General features: G+C 30.8%; 1 protein-coding gene across 1 annotated transcript; it reads left to right on the top strand.

Annotated features, from left to right (window-relative positions):
* Nucleotides 1-3535: 3535 nt before the first annotated feature.
* Nucleotides 3536-9226, top strand: LOC126873130 (endoplasmic reticulum mannosyl-oligosaccharide 1,2-alpha-mannosidase). The gene is made up of 12 exons (XM_050633691.1): nt 3536-3861; nt 3949-4134; nt 4242-4409; nt 4485-4641; nt 4713-4898; nt 4978-5126; nt 5213-5401; nt 5482-5669; nt 5772-5898; nt 5971-6135; nt 6196-6345; nt 6424-9226. The coding sequence occupies exons 2-12, from the start codon at nt 4036-4038 to the stop codon at nt 6640-6642; spliced, it is 1797 nt and encodes a 598-aa protein (XP_050489648.1). The 5' UTR covers nt 3536-3861; nt 3949-4035; the 3' UTR covers nt 6643-9226.
* Nucleotides 9227-19055: the final 9829 nt, after the last annotated feature.

Below are 19055 nucleotides of genomic sequence, written 5' to 3' on the forward strand. Positions count from 1 at the left end.
AATTTTGCTCTGCGTGCTTAAGTTGGAACGTCGGCCAATGAGCCAGTAGAATTTTTTAAGTTTAGCCTTCAGTTGCTTCGATTTGTCTGTGACGTGTTGTTTCCATGTCATTCTCCTGTCCAGAGTCATTTCCAGATATCTGACTAAATCCTTGTTAAGAATTGTAATATTGTTAATGGTGACCTGAGGGCAGGTTTGTTTTCGCAGCGTGAAGGTTACATGTGTGGATTTATTTTCCACTTTTCCATAGAGTCGAGACCTCGCTGGAGAGTGGAGGATACAATTATCGGGTCTGCGTGGGATGCTAATAGCGCTGTGTCATCAGCAAATGTCGCTGTGGTTATCTCTGTTAAAGTTGGTAAATCGGCAGTGTAGATGGAGAACAGCAGGGGTCCGAGGACACTGCCTTGAGGTATGCCAGCTTCTATTGGATATGTGGTTGTGGCGTCTAAGTATTTAACCATGAATTGTCTATTGGTTAGGTAAGGTTTTAGGATGGAGAGTAGGTGTGTGGTAGGGTTTTCTTTAGTTTGAACAAAAGTCCTTCACGCCAAACTTTGTCGAATGCCTGTTGAATGTCTAGGAATACCGCAGAGCAATATTTCTTTTCTATAACCGTTTATTTTCAGGTAATTTTTGTCGGTGAAGTGAGTTTCAGATATGAGTATTACGTCGATTTGCTGTTGTTTTAAGGAGAATTCTAGTTCGTATTTATGTTGAGCTAAACCGTTGGCATTCCAAAGAGCTATGCGTATTGGTTTTATTTTGCGTCGGAGCGTATTAATTTATCCATGATGAGTGTTAATAATGATAGTAAGTTACTAATTTGTTCTGATTGTTTCTCGATTAATTTTTCGAGTCTAGAGAAGTTATCCGTGTTTTGTGAACTGAGAACATTATTTTGAGAATAATCCTTATTAAAGGAAAGGAATACAAAAAAAGAAGTAAAATATTCTATATCATATTTTTCTTTTTCTTTCTATTGAGCATTTGTTTGGAGAATAGTGCTATTTTAAAACTACAGCTTTTTTCTTTTTCGTGGAGGAAACCTTCATAGGCGCCCCGCGCCCTCCGGGGAGAGGGTGCCGGGTAGTGCCGGATTCGTACCGGCTAAAACCTCCACGGTGATCGTCCTGACGATTGGTGACGAGGGCCCCGTCTTTTCGTATTACTGCTGGGGCACTCCTTCGTCTTCTCCCTGATGGTGTAATCGAGAGTCACCCTTGGTTGATTGGGCCGTTAGGAGGGATCACTCCTAACACCAAGCTGCCTGGGCCGTCGTGCAAGTCCGAAGGGGAGACCAGACCCTCTCAGACTCCAAGGTTCGGTAGGGCCGCTCTAACAGCCGCTCTGAGGCCGCACCGTATCCTCGGCGGCGAGCTGAATGCGCCACCGTTCCCAAGTCTCGAGCCTTGCCTCCCCCGGACGTCGCGGACCGACGTGCCGGCAGAGGGCGTATTCCCGACCGAGCACAGGCTCTGCAGTTGATGGTACACCCGTCGGAGCGCTAGGGCTTGGAGCTCGAACGGAGGAGACACCGCCATGACAGTCGCCGACGCATACGATATCGTCCGGTATCCCCTTACGATCCTGATGGCGGTCGTCCTATGTAGCCTCCTCAGCAAGAGTAGACTGCGTCGACTTTTCATCAAATCCTCTGCCCACACCGGAGCCCCGTACACGACCCGAGAACGGATGACTCCCTCATACAGTCGGCGCACTCCGACTTCTGCCCCATCGATATTCTGCAGCAGTCCACATAGAGCGTTGGCTGTCGTCGTCACTTTGGGAACCAGGAGCTTGAAGTGTGGTCCGGAAGTCCATTGACTGTCGATGGTGAGGCCCAAGTATTTCATCTGAGTTCCTACCTCAATCTCCTCTCCGCTTATGTCCAAACACAGGTCGGGCGGAGGAGTCCCCCTACGTCGATAGTCATAAAACCATATGGCATGCGACTTGTTCAAAACTACAACTAACAATTATTTACTTGTCACAGGTAAAAAATATGGCATTAATAATAATGAAATATGAAAATATTTATGAATATTTTGTAATAAAACTAATTTCTAAAATTGATATTTTGGATGCCCGTCATTACAATTTCAAGTATATTTTCGTGTTAATACGACATGGCTATTTTTGTCAGTTAAACAAGGCTACATAATGTTTTAATAATGCGATGCGCAGAACTATCCAAACAAGTCTCTAATTGCGACGTTTATTAGAAAAAGATAAACGATATTATCTTAAGGGCTTCAATATTTAAAAAAAATACATTTTATTTTGCGACTATAACGAATACCTCGAAAACTAAGGCCAGCTAACGGTTACATGTATAGGGAAAAATAGTTCGAAATGTTAGGCTTTACGATATATTGCAAAATCATCGAAATCGAAGAAGACGGAACAATTCTACAAGTTCTTCCAAACTTGTTTCCTATTCGACTTTATTCAACTGTTACACAGAGAATCACACAAAGTGAAGGAAAAAAGTCAAGGGGAGCAAAAGAAGCAAAAAAGAAAAGAATTTCATTCTAATAATATGTGATTTGTACTTCTCGATGTAGATAACTTTCATTGAAAACTAGTAATCGCGTCTATTCATATTGAAAAACGACAAATTGCTACTAAATTGTATTAGATTATGAATATAAAATAAACCGAATTGAGATGTTTACTATTTCGAAGCAATAACTCTGTATTGTATGTAAAATTTTTCACATTTATGACGGGTTCTCTGCAGTTCCTGTCAACTTTCAATTGACACCACGTGAAATGGTCTAATTTCAAATTTGAATTCCTATTTCCGCCACCAGGGCGCAGATGGCTCAGCTACGTATCATCAAAGCACTAAACTACTGAATATAGATAGAATATATATCAGTACATCAGAGACGAATAGACGAATATTTCTCAGAAAAAAGTAATTAGTAATTAACGAATATTCAATAAATTAGATGGAAAAGTATGTCTATCCTTGCCGCACACTATTACTCTCCTTATCTAACACCGTCTGAGATATCTTCTTGCTCATTCTATATTCTTGTTAACATTTCTCGATTTTTAGCCAAAGAACACTATATATCAAATAGGAACACTTATTCTGATAATGATTGATAACAAATAAAATACTTACCTTGAATTAAATCTGCGATTGCACTATAAAGGAATGCTCGGGTACCAATGTAATATTAACTGTTATCAATAAGTTATTCCTTACTTTATTAATGATTTATTAGAATCTATCGTTTTAGAGAATCTCAGAAGTTTAGGTAAAAAAAGCACAATTTGCAATCAGTTTTATTAAAATCTTTTATTCAACTTTTTAAATCCAAATACAAATTCATATTTAAATCAGAAACTAAATTCTACACTAAAAATTAAAATCAAGTGGGGATATCAATCTGGCAAGGACATTAACAATGATTAATCAATATTAAGTATAGACTTTCTTTTACTTTATTTTGTATCATTTACAATATACACTCCTTTATCTTAAAAAAATAGAACACTGTTTACAAACATATAGCTATAATTACTTAATATTAAACATTCGTAAATTCTTATTAAGCTATAAATCATTCATAAATCATTAATATTTAATATTATTTAATATTACAATGTAATGTCAATCATTCATTACTCGTATAACTAAGTATCACATTAGTAATTTATTAAATCTACTGATTAGATTATAATGCAATAAAATTTGATTAAACCAACGTACACGCATAAAATACGATAATGTGTATATAATACTCTTTGCTAAAATTATAGCTTACAGTTATCAATATTTGTAATCGTAATCGTAATATAACAGAGTTTGACATCACGGCATCAATGATTCGCGGTATTCGCACGGTGAGTTTATCTTGCTACGGTTTACCGGAAGAATAATTACCAACTATGTTTAACACGAACAATATAAATGAAGACCTTTATAATTAGTGAACAGTCGTGGGATCATTATTTTTTAAAGTGTTCTGGCTCTTATTATCATTGCGTTCGCCAGAACAACATAACCTCTAACAAAATATGTTTCCGTCGAAGGATCTAGGAAAATCGGATTATATCAGTTTAAATATCCAGGATAGTGCAACATTCTCGCGAGGATCATCACGTAGTCTCTGGAGGGTAAGTCATTAAAGTATTCGTTACCTATACAAATACTATAGATTTCTTTAAAATTTTTATTAAAAAATTGCTCTCAGTGTAAAATTAAAAATCTTTTGTTTTTTCAGCAATGGAATCAATTGTCAAGGTTTCAGAGAAATATTCTTTACTTTATAGTCATTACGATCATATTAGTTATATTTTATCTGTTACCTGGCGATAACAAAAATGGAGTTTTAGATGAAAGTGATTACAATAACATAGAGGTAGTGCAAGATACTCCTAAATATGAAAAGGTATGTTTATTTCAATAAACACTATTGTTGTTTAAAAGAATGTCTTTTTATATTCTCAAAAAATATAATTTCTAGCCAGTAGAAGATATTATAGTAGATAATGTAAATCAGGAACATAAGGGAGGTGGAGAGGTCATTGAGGAACCTGAATTCCAACCAGAAATAAATCAGGTGGATGATGATCAAATTGGAGAACCACCTCAACCTAAGCCGAACACACTCAAATTTAATGGTAACTTTATATCTTTATAACATAATTGTTAAGCTGATTTTGTTAATAACATTATATTTATTTATTTTTAGGGCCACAAAATAATAGACAAAAAGCTGTAGTTGCAGCATTTAAACATTCATGGAATGGATATAAAGAATATGCTTGGGGATATGATAATGTGAAACCAATATCAAGAAAGTACTATGAATGGTTTGGCTTAGGGCTTACTATAGTTGATTCTCTTGATACTATGTACATAATGGGCTTAAATAATGGTAATATTCATGTTCTATATATTCTATATAAAATTGAGAAACATCCATAAAGTTAATAATACTTACCTTTTATCTACAGAATTTTTAGAAGCCAAACTATGGGTTGAGAAAAATTTAGTGTTTACTTCAAACAGAGATGTTAATTTATTTGAAGTTACGATTAGAGTATTAGGAGGTCTATTATCCGCATATCATCTTTCAGGTGACAAGATTTTCTTAAGTAAGGCTGTAAGTTGTCTGTGATTTTTTAAAGTTAAAATGATATATTACTGAAAGAAATTTGGCTATAAAAATTTACGTACTATAAATCGTAGACAGCGTTAGGAGAACGTATGATGCCAGCGTTTTCTACTTCATCTGGTGTTCCTTATTCCGACGTAAATCTTGGTACTAAAACTGCACATGGTCCTAAATGGGGTCCTGATAGTAGTACAAGTGAAGTTACTTCCATTCAATTGGAATTTCGTGATTTAAGTCGTAGTACAGGAGACCCTAAATTCGAGGTAATTACGGATAAATATTAGCTTTGAATGCGTTATTATTTGCATTATACGTAAGAAAGTATGCGATTGTTATCCTTCAGGAAGCAGTAGCAAAAGTTTCGGAACATGTACACCAGTTAGAAAAATACGATGGTTTAGTACCCATTTTCATTAACGCTAATACTGGACAATTTAGAGATCATGCAACAATTACGCTTGGCGCTCGTGGTGATAGTTATTACGAGTATTTATTGAAACAGTGGCTTCAAACTGGGAAGACTATTAATTAGTTAGTATTTCATCATCATTATTCATTGGGAATTTGTTTTTCTTGTTCTTGAACTTGTCTCATGAATTTATGATAATCATTTAAATTTGTAAATGCTTTTAGCCTACGAGATGATTATCTGTTAGGTATTGCTGGAACTCAAAAACACTTAGTAAAACGTACAGCAATTAATAAGTATCTTTTCATAGCAGAACTAGTTGGAGCACACAAAGAAATAACACCAAAAATGGTAAAATTTTAAATAATAGCATTTTTAACAGTTTAATATATCATATGTTATTGATAATGGCTGTATTTATAGGATCACCTTACATGTTACTTGGGAGGTACATTAGCTTTAGGAGTACATCATGGTTTATCGTCTGATCATATGGATTTAGCTAATGAAATTGTAAAAACTTGTTATCAAACGTACGCGATTCAACCCACGTTTCTTGCTCCAGAAATCACATACTTCAATACTGAGGTAATTATAATAGTTGTCTACTTGGATAAAGGTTATCATAAAAGGATATTATAATTTTAGAACTCAAATGAAGAAAAATCAATGGATATGTATGTGAAGATGAATGATGCACATAATTTACTCAGACCAGAGTTTATTGAAAGTCTTTTCTACATGTGGTATTTTACTGGTAATAAAACATTTCAAGACTGGGGGTGGCAAATATTCCAAGTAAGTAATTATGTAAAAACTGAAATGTGAAACTTTTATTGTGCTCTCAGTCATACATATATATGTATAATTTAATAGGCTTTTGAAAATTATACGAAAGTGGAAAAGGGGTACACCAGCATTGGTAATGTAAGGATCGTTTATAATACACCACAAAAAGATATGACAGAAAGTTTTTGGTTTGCTGAAACTTTGAAATACTTATACTTGTTGTTCGATGATACAAGGCAATTAATAGATTTGGATAGATGGGTATTCAATTCTGAAGGACATCCATTACCCATATACGAATCATAATCAAGTTTGGTCACAAAATTTCATGTATAAATTTGCACCATTAGAGAAATCTTAAATACCTTTTGAGGCCAGTGAATAGATATCCTGATGTCATACACAGATAAGAAATTAGTCGAATTAATGTACTTTAAAATACGAAATAGATTTTCACTTTAGGCTACAGAATCTTCTAGGAATAGTTCTTAAACATTACATTTTCATAAAAGCATTTTTTGTCCGTTAGTCACAGAACTTATGCATCTGCTAGTGATTAACTGTTTCTACTCAATTTTTTACTGATTTCCCAATTCAAAGGTGTATTTTCGAATTGATCGTTATAATCTATTTCATGACAAGTAACTTAATAAAAACAATACAGAACATATTCCAGATCACACTTTTGATAGTGTATAAGAATTGTTGAGTACAATATTTAAAAAAAAAAGTTGAAAATAATTGTTCTCTTACCTAGCCTGATATACCAAATCCTTCTCTTTTTAAGACAAATAGAATTACTTCATATATTTACAGAATCATTTAACTACAACATAATAATACAAATCATCTACATTATTTAGTTAAAAAAAAGACAGAAAACTCTGTAATTGAACTCTCTAATTGAACACAAATTTTTAAAGTGATACAACCTTCACATAAGAAAAGTTACTTATACTTTACTCTTAAAAATCCTAGTCAAATTTTTTCTTTCTCCTTCCCTTTTTTTCTTCTTTTTTCTTGTTAACAAATGTGCAATATTCTATTTTTTGCATAATCTAATATTTAGTTCTTCTAGTTAAAGTAATTCATTCATAAATATGTATGATACTTGAAAACAAAGATTAATTTATTACTAAGTGATATAAATTGATGATTAGGGCGTTCTATTACTTTTTAGAATTTATTATAGAAATATCTTTATAATAAAATATTCTATACGACATACATGTATATTGTGTACTGAGCAATTTGAATTGTAACTAAAGATTTATAGTAATCTCAACTCATTATTTTTCATCATAATTTAAGTCTTATTTATTGCACATTTTTTGTATAAAATATTAACAAAAAATTTTACATCACTATTACAGATATTATTGAAATAAACAAGAGCAATCAATAAATTAAGATACTAAGAGATATATCATGAAAATATATCACAAAAATATATAGCTGCTTCATTTATAAAAAAGTTATTGAGATAGTACTGAACTATCAACATTTAGTGAAGATATTAATGTAGATTTAATTGCATATTATCAGAATAATTATTTTACATTAAAGAGATGAAACTTTCAATTCTGCTTCTAAATTACAAAAAATTACAAAACATTATGGGATAAAAATTTAAACTATTCACATGTATACATCTCACATGATCTTTGAATTTATGTAAATTATGTAAACTAAACTGGATTTGTTAATGATTCATTTTTACTTGTATATAGAATGTTATACAAAATGTGGTATCCTCAAGAAGAAATCTTTTTAAGAAAAATAAAGTTTTCAATTTTTCCATTTAAAAACTTGATTCAATTTTCAGAACCAAGTTAAAATATTATTTTTAGACATGCATACTTGTCCATGCGGTATAAAAATTTAGGTAACTTCAATGTTACTAAGCATTTGATAAAATTATCAAAAAATAGTAATGAACATAAATTTTATCCTTCTAATACATATATATATATATATATTTGTTTGACGGTCTCATTCTTCAAGTGTACATACTTTCGATTATGCTGTACAATTCAATGTTTGTTCCACTTTACAACAAGCATAATTCATTTCACAGAGAAAATATAAATAGTAGTAACAGTAGTAGTAGTAGTGGTAGTAGTAGTAGTAGTAGTAGTAGTAATAGTAATAAAACTAATTAAGTCAGCTACATATGTTACACTATTGTGGATTATTAAATTGCACTTTGTGTTACTTTTTATTATTTAAATATGTTCTACTTGCAAGACAATCGACGATATGTATTCATATTTTTAGTAATGTTTAAAAAATTTTAATGCCATTGAGAAGTAAACTGTATGAATATACATTTCTTATTTAAAATACAATTATATATAATTTGTTAAATAATTTTACGATTGCGCTATAATCTTTACAATGAAATAATTTCATTATATCTATGTATCTTAATGTTATATATTAATGAAATATAATTTGTTATTATAAAAAGTAGAATTTGGAAATTGTATAATAGTTAAATTTCTTACATTTACTTTTTGTCAATTACTTATACAAATAGCAAGTTTGTATAAATGTGAGTTTTGTAAAGCCTTTTGAACTGATATTAATTGTGAGGCCACAGCAGTGCTTTTCATCTATACAATATCATTTTGGAATATATTTACAAGATATATTATTTTTATTACTTTTTGTTCAAAATAGTTTGATCATATTGTTTTGGTTTATACGATTATTTTCAAAGTATAACAGGTGTTATTATAAGAATGTATCAAATTTGTTCATACTCTCTCTTATTTGTATAAATTGCAACTTTTATGTACAATTTTCTCCTTATGTGATACCTTAAGACTTTATACTATTTATAAATGTAGAATATTATTTTGTAGAATATTGACTTTATTCAAGTAAATTTGTGCTTTTAATCAAATCTCCTACACAATGAAGTTTTAATATTTAAATAAGTTTACGGCACTTAAGCAGTCTTTAAGGATAATTAGCATTATGTCTCTTCATTCTCTTTAATTTTATAATGGAACAATATGTATGGGTAACGAACTTGTACATATTCCAATATTATTTATATATACATATGTATATATATATATAAAAAATTAGTGGCATTGCATGATTTTTAAGAGGAAAATACTATAAGTTAATAATCTATTTTTGATACAAACTATTATCTTTTAATGCTTTGTTTGGAATAATGTATGAAGCACTTAAAGACTAATATGATATCACTATGTAAAAATAGGAATGCATGGATAACTATCATGCAGAATTTTTCTATAAGATTAAATTCATTACTTTCAGTTAAGACTTACAGCCAAATAATTTTTCTTTAACATTTACATGACTACATTTAATTAAAAATATAAATTTTATAAATTGGAATGAAATTTAACAGTCTATGAAATATCAGTGATTAAATTCTTATAATTATAAGATACTTGATCAATTTGTTATATTAAAAATGATGCACATACTTTCTAGATATAATATATACCTTAACTATAAGATTCCAACTTTTTCCGTTTCATGTACTTCATAAATTTTACAGAATAAATAATTATTTTATAAAAATATTGGATTCTTCAAGTATCATATCAAAATTTTATCATTCCCAAAATATGTTCCTAACATATATTTCAGATCTTTCTCTTTTTTTAGTAATATGTAGAAAATTCGAGATGAGCATACATTTCTTAAATGCAATATAGACATTTAATAATATTTAGGAATTAATCATTCGATTAACAGCCTGAATTATTGGAATTCTATCAAAGCTCAATAATTCGATGGGAAAAGAATTCCATATAATTGACATTCTTTTCGTAACCATGTTAAATCGTGAAATGAATATAAAATGTTTGCTCAACGCGAGAAGAATTCTGGCTGTTAAAGTATTACACACTCGCAACACTGCTGCGTGAAATATATACAATCTACAACGCAGGAGTCGTTTTCGGGTTGAGTGACTGGTTTTGTCGCCTCCGAGTCCATTCCATTCCTCTCAATTTTCGGCTGTGGCTCGGGAACGGGCAATACGGTCTGCGTGATCGGTACTGCATTCTCAATCATCTCCGTATCGATGCCGGCATTCGATAATTTACTCGTTACCGGAGTAGTAGGTGTGGTCGGTGTGATCTTACCAGGACGCGCTTCATCTGGTACATCGTAATCTACCAAAGGTATAGAAGTCTGCAGAGGTGGGGGTGAATCATTGGACATGATGACACTGAAACAAAACTTTCTTTAGATATTTTTTTTCAATCTCTACTTTAACCTAAATGTTTCATTTTAACTCAGGAATGACACTGATTTTACGTCTACAACAGATATATTTTGGTCATTTAGAGGTGTACATTTAAAATATGTAAACAATTTTGCAAAGATCATAAAAGACCTCAGTGTGCCATTCCAGGGTTAATTCTACTTAAAATCAAACATTTTTCGATGTAGAAAAAATGTTTCAAATGGAAAAGTATAAAATTATTTTGCTTGTATCTTCATTTTAATAAAATGATTACGATGTAAGAGAATATGGTATAAATTTTAATTTTGATCAAGCTCGTTTTAGTTTGAGAAACGACGCTTCCTTAACGTATGAGGCATGAAGACCTAGGACTGATACTCGTGAAAAGTTCTATAGGAAAACTTAAAAGGTGTATACATTAAAGATTTCTGTAAATTAAATTCAAGTTATACATCGCCCCATTGATGTGGTCAACTGGTGCTCTGTTATTCAGTCTCGTCACGCAGTTGACCCTGGTCTCTTTACTATTCAACTCAAGTTAGTCTTACTCGTGCTTATCGCAATGCACCTAAAAAATCATTATTTAATTCGAAGTACACTGAATACTTGTTTTCTTGAATGAATTGCATCACGATTACTACGTATCTTGCGATTTATTGCGTGACAATAGAATTACTACTACATAGATCTTTACGTATTACTACTATACAATCAGCAATTATACAATCAATAGAGAGAAACTTTAGTTTGGGAAATAACCAAAATAAATAATTAAATATTCGGTACAAAAGTATGTAATAATGATGATAATATGGACGAATACACTAAAGGCGTTCTTTCATTTACGTTACAAAGGGTTTCTGTCTTTTTCTCTCCCCCTCTCTTCTCTTTAAGTACTTCATAGAAAGTGTAAAGAAGAGGACACATACCACCTAGCTTTCAAACACGGTTGCATTCTATTCTTTTCTTCAGACGTCAGAGTGGAATAAAAAGATATTTGCTTGGCCATTTTGTGGATATCTCAGATTTCAACTGATTAGAATCATGCCATCTCACGTAAAAATTTGCTGCCTCGAGATTTGTCTTTCGAATCGTTTATCCTTTTCCATCAACGCTGCGAATAGAGCGTCACACCTCTCCTCCTGTTTTATTCCAAGTTCACACATCACTGATCACAGTTTGCGTTATCGATTTTTCGTATATATCAATCGAGCAAAACGACGAAATTTAAATTTTCCTCCTTTTGGCGTTTAAACATGCAGTATTACGGTGGAGAAAACAAATTAGTATGAAAACATATTAAATTTATTGTCCTATATCGAAAATATTTATGAGATTTTGGATTTAACCTCAAAATAGTATCATTGGATTATAGTTGACCATAGCAATTTATAATAGATTACAAAAATTAAATAATCCAACCCTAAATTGTTATAGTCCTCAATGGTCCAACGACAATAGTTAAGAAATATTAATAAATTATATCTTACTTTTATTATTACTATAAATTAAAAAATAGAAGAAAATTATTGTTAGGAGAATAAAAGCCGCGTAATTGTTACTTCGAGAACGAAAAAATGGAGATACTGCTGCAAATAAATTCCTGCAGCTAATCAAGACTAATTATATGACAGTAGCTTTTATTGATTAACTACATGCATTGTCCATTGAAATATATTTGCTTAAAATAAAACGGCTGAGCTCCGGTTTATGCATTCACGTTTATGTGAAACACGGTGGCTTTCACATGCAAAGTATGAAATTGAAAATTTTATAATCGAAATTGTTGAACTATTCGACAATAAATTTTCATTTACTATTAAAATTTCATTGAACAAAAAAATAAAAAATCACGTCCATATACGATAACATTACATACCTGATTTGCAAAATATAACATTTATTCGCGTTTGAAGGTTTACAAGAACAAAGTTCAAAGTTACAAAGAACATTTTCACAAGAAAAAAGCAAGCATAAAAAGACGTTACATCACGAAAAAAACTGATTGTAATGAATAAATAACAGAAATAGCATGTTTTATTAGCATGTTCAAGACAGACAATCTTACTTCACTTTATAAATTATGTATGTATATATTACTTTTTGAGTCATATAGAAATAATCGATAAAAAGATCGACAGAAAATCGCCGTATCATTTTAATTCTACTTACGATAATTCGATAACATCGATAGTTATCTCGATATTCGAATCACTATTGTTCGTTAAACGGAAAGAGAGTTCATTATAAATATAATTTCTGTATTACTGTATAAATTAATTAATCATTTTAATACATTATTTCATCAAACTCTAACAATAAAGCTGAAGAGTAAGGAATAAGGAAAAGGCAAAATTTAATTAAAACCATTTCATTTATGTAAGTGACAAAAATAACTAGGGAAAACAACTATTTTTCAATCCTACACAATTGAATTGTTAGAATATTTAAAAGAACACCAAATAATGTACATAGCAAACTGTGAACCTTTTTCCTCTTTCTCCTTATGTCATTAATAGCCTGTGCAATGGTGATGTAACCATAACAATCAAAGAAGAAATCTATCTTATCTTTATAAAAAATCCAGCATCACAAAAACCACAAAACTTCACATTTATGTCAAAATTCGTCTATACATCCACCAGTCACTAGCGCAAACACTGTTTAATAATTGCATTTACTATTTGCATTAGTACAGTTACTAAAATTTCATTAATATATATTTAGAAAATTATTTGTTGCAAATAAGAAAAAATTTTTTTATAGAAATATCCTGTATGCCGCGTAATACGAAGAGCTCCTGCTACGATCGAGAATCCACGTTGAACTATTTGATCTTACTTCTAATGCTCTCCCATCCCGCGTGTATAACAGTAGTGTCTCGTTAAGTGGATAGAATTTTGCTTCGTTAGGTGGCCATTTCTATTCCTACCACTTCTTGAGATATCTGGTGTTACGTCTGTCATATGTGAGTACAATAAACAAATGTGTCAGGTGTCGGTATGTCAGTGTCATTCACTGAAGAAGAGAGATACTCGATATTTGCTAGAAACATACATCCCTCGATAACTAGCTAGTTAGCTTTAGCGAAACACTATTGTGTATATACAGTCAGGTATAAAAGTCTACATTCCATTTTGTATATGTATCCCATTTATTAAAAGAAATTAAAAACGTACCTTTTTTACAGAGTTTACATCTACATATGATACAAAATGACATAGAATTTATTCGATATTATAATTTTCGTTAATTTGTAAATAAAACTCAATTAATCCAAAGAATTGCTGAAGGTGAAATCTATGTTATAATATTCAAAATTTAAGGAATGTAAGAGGACTTTCGTGACTGACTGTACTTTTCACGTGGGCCACAGGGACGTATCCTCCAACGAAAACCACCCCTACTTTTTAATCTAAGATCGGAAGAATGGTTCAGGTATAAAAACTCGAGAGGAACTTTCAGAACATCGTCGCAGAATATATGACTACTCTCTGATAATAAATTACTATAAAATATACGAATTATTGAAAACAAATGCAATTGTAAGAAATTTGGTTACGATAATATTGGTTTGCGATATAAGAAATGTAATGATAAATACTTTATGGATATATTATGTTTGACGAAGTATTTCAAATGAAATCTTCTGATATGCGATACGACATAACAATATCTGTAAAGTAAAAGGATCTTATTGGGGACAACTTAAAAAGAATATTCATCGAATGAAAGTTTCATAAAACCGCAGGCGGGATTAGTATCACTTTTCAGAAATTACATAAGCGAAAAATCTATTATTAGAATTACGAATATAAGGAATAAACAAGTCTTACGAAATTATTCATATACAGGTTTCATCGCATAGTCACATTGAAACTAGTTATCTTTGTAATATATGTTTACATACAAAATTACCGTAGTACTCCATCAATAAAAAAGAATTATTTAAATCAAATTAAGTCGATTTATATTTAGTATTATTATTATGCTCAAATATTCTCTGGTAGATTAAATACTTGTTATAATCCCTCAAATTTTCGTAATTGCAATTGGAAGTCACTTATCTCATTGCTAACATGAAGGGCAATTCACTTACTGGATTAGTTTTCTCTACAGTTAGCTACAAACGGATGCTAAAATCTCTAATTTTCAATTGAAATTATCTCAGAAACTATAGAATAAAACTAATCAAAATTATCAGTCTTAAAAGAATAAAATTTTTCGAGATGAATAGTATTATGTTCTTAAATTTTGCAAAAGAAAACATATAAGATAACGAGATATAAATATTCTGTACAAATGTTTTTAATAAAATGGGACAATGTAAAGATATTACATATAAATATTCTGTATGAATTATTCTAATAAGTGAGAAAATATAAAAATACATGTAAATGTTCTGTACGCATTTTTCTAACTAAATATAGGGAAGTTTCAAGTAAAATCAATCGAACGGCGAACAAAGAAAGAAACGAGAACTAGAGAATCGAAATTGACCGGGAGAACGAGGGTGAGAAAAGAATGCTTAACCTCGAAATCTGGGAAATCGGCTTTTGCTGAACTTACTCGTAGGAGCCACGCTGTGGCAAAGGATTCTTAAAACGCATAACTTCGTGATCAGTAAGATAATTATTGAAACAAACTGGCTCGATTACGCCTGTTTACGTTCACAAATGACCGTACACGGAACCGAAATTATATATCATCTCGATTTCAACGAGCGGCGAGCACGCAGACACACGAAAGACTGGCAAGAGACAAGCGAAGTATACACTAAAGGGGGAGCAGGTGAGGTAGAGACGAAGCTTGCCGGGTGAACGGCGCACAGTGGGGTATATATTTTGTAAAATCACGTTTAATTTAAATAAATTATTATTTTGATATAAAATAATTATAGAGGGCTAGTTTTTAATAAGAAATATAGTTTAACAATCGACCTTGCTAATTTTTGTTAGAAAACTATTTTTGCAGTTCTCCAAAGCTAACATTTCCATTTTCTTTTATTCTGGAAATCATACAGGCGTCATATAGTTTAAATTGTGACTTTACATAAAATATTTTATAGCTAAACGCTTAACAAAATGATTTTAAGATTCTGCAACTCTTTTTTTACTGATATTTCACTCTACAATTCCTGTATCAATTTAATTTCAGATGACGCTAGTGGTAAACGAAAAAAAGACGCAAGCAGTTATGGTAAAAAATAGCTGATACAAAAGTAAAAAGCTCGAATAAATATGACACAAACGTACTTCTCAAGATTCCATAATCAAAACTTGGCAGTATCATCTAAAAGTTCTCGAGAGTCATTTCAAACTTATGTCATTTCGTAGAAACTGTTGACTTCAAAGTATTGCATTACTTCAAAAAGCCGTTAATTTGTGATTTTGCAAAAAATGTCAATGAAGCAGAATTAGAAAAGTCGATCGCTAACAAGTCACGCAATAATAGCAAACGCGCGGTTAGCAAAACTTTTAATTCTCTCGAACTTTCTTCTCGAACGTGACATAGATCTTTTATAATTTGTCCATAATTGCTAAAAAAATTATCTGGTTTTATTTTCATTTATCTATTCCATTAATATACAACTAAGAAAGATTTATTAGTGACGTTAATCTATTATGATCGAAGCACTAGAGACGAGTATCGTCTAATTATTATGTAATAGGAACATAATAGTTTTATTAAACAAGGTTGTTTACAACGCGGTATACTACTAATGAGATGCGCGCGCAGTAGACTTTTGAATCTATCACTTATCTATCATCTATCTATCACAATATACATAATTTCTTTGTTTTTTTGTTTTTTTAATAAATATACATTTTTCATTTCTCTTTACACATTACACGACAGTATAGATTTTCTTTTAGATAATATACTAGTATAATTTAATGATTGAAGATATTTGATTTATGTAGATACAATTTAAAATACAAACGATTGGATACATATTGGTCGAGACCAATGCACCCTTCTTCTTGTTACTATATCCCATTGCTTAATATATTCAAAGGACCGGATGTATTTTTACCATGGCCAACCTTTTCTCTCAGTGTGTGGTTATGAAGTTCCTTTTAACGGTCTATGAAACTTATTAAACAAATATTAAAAGTACTGGAGATAATTATTTAATAAACACAGTAAAAAATAACCTAATCATTTTCTTTTTTTCTTTCTACAACGCATTAATTGTACATAAATTTAAAGTATTTAACGTGTGAATAGTATTTGTGGATTTTTATAAAAGTCAATTTCATCACACTTGTTTGCAAATGTATTGTTCTGCATAAAATATCATTAACCTTTTTAAATCGGTACACATTGAGATTTCGCCGAAGCATATTCTCTTCAGTTTGATTATTCCATCTTTTAATGTACATATAAGCAAGGCAACATAAAACCGGTTTTAAAGCAAGATGGGCACAGAAGAAAAAATGAAACCTTTTGTGTCAATAGCTTTCGAAAAAATTTACTAGACATATTATTAGATAAAACTTAGATAAAATTTCGATTTTGTACAACATGAGTACATAGGAATAAATGGTATAATTATTAAATATATCATATGATTAAGAAATTTTCAATCAATTTTTTCTGAAAGTACACTTTTTTAATATACATTGCAAGATGAACATAAAATGTTTATGATTAAATATATTAGTTTTAATCTTTTTTTTCTTTATTAAGTTTGCACTTCTATTAGTAGATTATTCTGCAGTGTTCAGTCTATACATATATCTATATATGCACAAAATCTAGTTTTTCTTTGTTTTCATAAAAGATAGAAATTATAGAGACGAAAACGAATGTTTATTTTTGAAAGTAGTTTTAACACGTATTACTGGTGCACAAATTGCTCTACATGCTTATTCCGCTTACCTTCAAAGATAACAGATTAAATTACTCCTTTACCTTCGTGGAAGTTACTGGACACCACAAAGAGTCTGACACGAAAAATTAAGATTTGATGAAATGGACAGAAGGTCAAACACAAACATTCCATACAAACATTTTCATAGTTATTATCCATATTAATTACTACAACTATATGACATTAATAAATTATGATTACACTAAAGCAGATATGCAAATCATTCTAAATATACACATGAACATTAAAACTCCTCATTTTCCTATGTTGCTCGATTCGTAACACTCGCACGACCGCCGATCAATCGAATTTGATTAAAAATTCACTAGACACTGAATGTTTATGCAAATTCTCTAAAATATTATACAGGTGCCATGCTTTGAATAATTTAAATTTGGAACATTATACTGGACATTGAACATTAATATTGAACATTATATTGAACATCTTTTTATTTCATATGCATTCTGTGCATTTTGCAAGTTTAAATTTTCCCTAGGCCCAAGCACATCCGCAGTCTATTGATCATATCCCATTAATATTTTCAAAATACGTTAGTCATACGTTAATATCTAATATAGATTAATATGTACAATTACATATTTATATATTAGCTTTGATCTTAGTTTTATATACAAGTGCCAGAAAGAATTCTTAGATTTATTTCTTATAACTAATCAATTAGAATCCAAAAATTATTCCAAGAATTAATCCAAAAACTAAGAAATATCTGTCAGACATATCTCTGAATCCAACAGTAGTATGAACAATAAAAAGTTATAAATAAGTATTTATAAACAGTATCTTTTGATAAAAATTCAAAATATTTAAAATTATTTAAAATATTCAAAATTATTGTATAAGATAATTACGTAAATATTCTAATATACAACGTGTGGGTATACAGAGACAGCAGTAACATGAACGGCTGTCCACGTTACTATTTCAACGAAGGTGATACGAATGTTAATGACATGATAAAGTTATAATACCACAAGGCAAAATCAAAAACTGACATACTATTCCCTTAATCACTTTTTTGTAACAATAAAATGTTTACCTGTCAGATGTGCAAGGAATTTCTTCCGCGTAAACATCAGCACGCGTGGTTATCGTCCCGTTTCTCATCGTACTCTAGTTGTCGCATGACAGAAAAAGGAAGTCGATGTTGATCTTGCAAGTCAGTTGTCGTTGACGCCTCAATGATTCCTCATTGCATTCGTTTCATGAAATCATCTCTTTGCTTTGGCTTATTGGATCATGCATAGATATTCGGTTCTGATTACGTGTTCGATATTCAAGGCTCTCGCATGCATTCATTATCACTTTCCCGTCTTACAATTTTTCAATTGTCACAACATTTTCATATATTTCTTTTTTCACTTCAGTTATGTTTCATCGTAATGTATTTTGCTTTAAACATCAAGTCACGTACAAAGATGCTAATTTATAAATTGTACTTAATTATTGTTATTACATTTAATTATATAACATAGATCGTTCTAAAAATCTGGAAGATATATTTTAAAATTAAAAAAAAAAAGATAAAAGAATCTTATCGTTATGAAAGCTATAATTCAAAGTTATTTCACTGTTGTATTCTAA

This window comes from Bombus huntii, chromosome 14 (genome assembly GCF_024542735.1).
Source record: "Bombus huntii isolate Logan2020A chromosome 14, iyBomHunt1.1, whole genome shotgun sequence".
NCBI lineage: Eukaryota > Metazoa > Arthropoda > Insecta > Hymenoptera > Apidae > Bombus > Bombus huntii.

Coding starts and splice junctions, on each gene's coding strand:
- LOC126873130 (XM_050633691.1), top strand. CDS start 4,036: ATGTTTCCGTCGAAGGATCTAGGAAAATCGGATTATATCAGTTTAAAT. Junction 5,402..5,481: donor CAGGAGACCCTAAATTCGAG/GTAATTACGGAT, acceptor GTTATCCTTCAG/GAAGCAGTAGCAAAAGTTTC. Junction 6,346..6,423: donor GGGGGTGGCAAATATTCCAA/GTAAGTAATTAT, acceptor ATAATTTAATAG/GCTTTTGAAAATTATACGAA.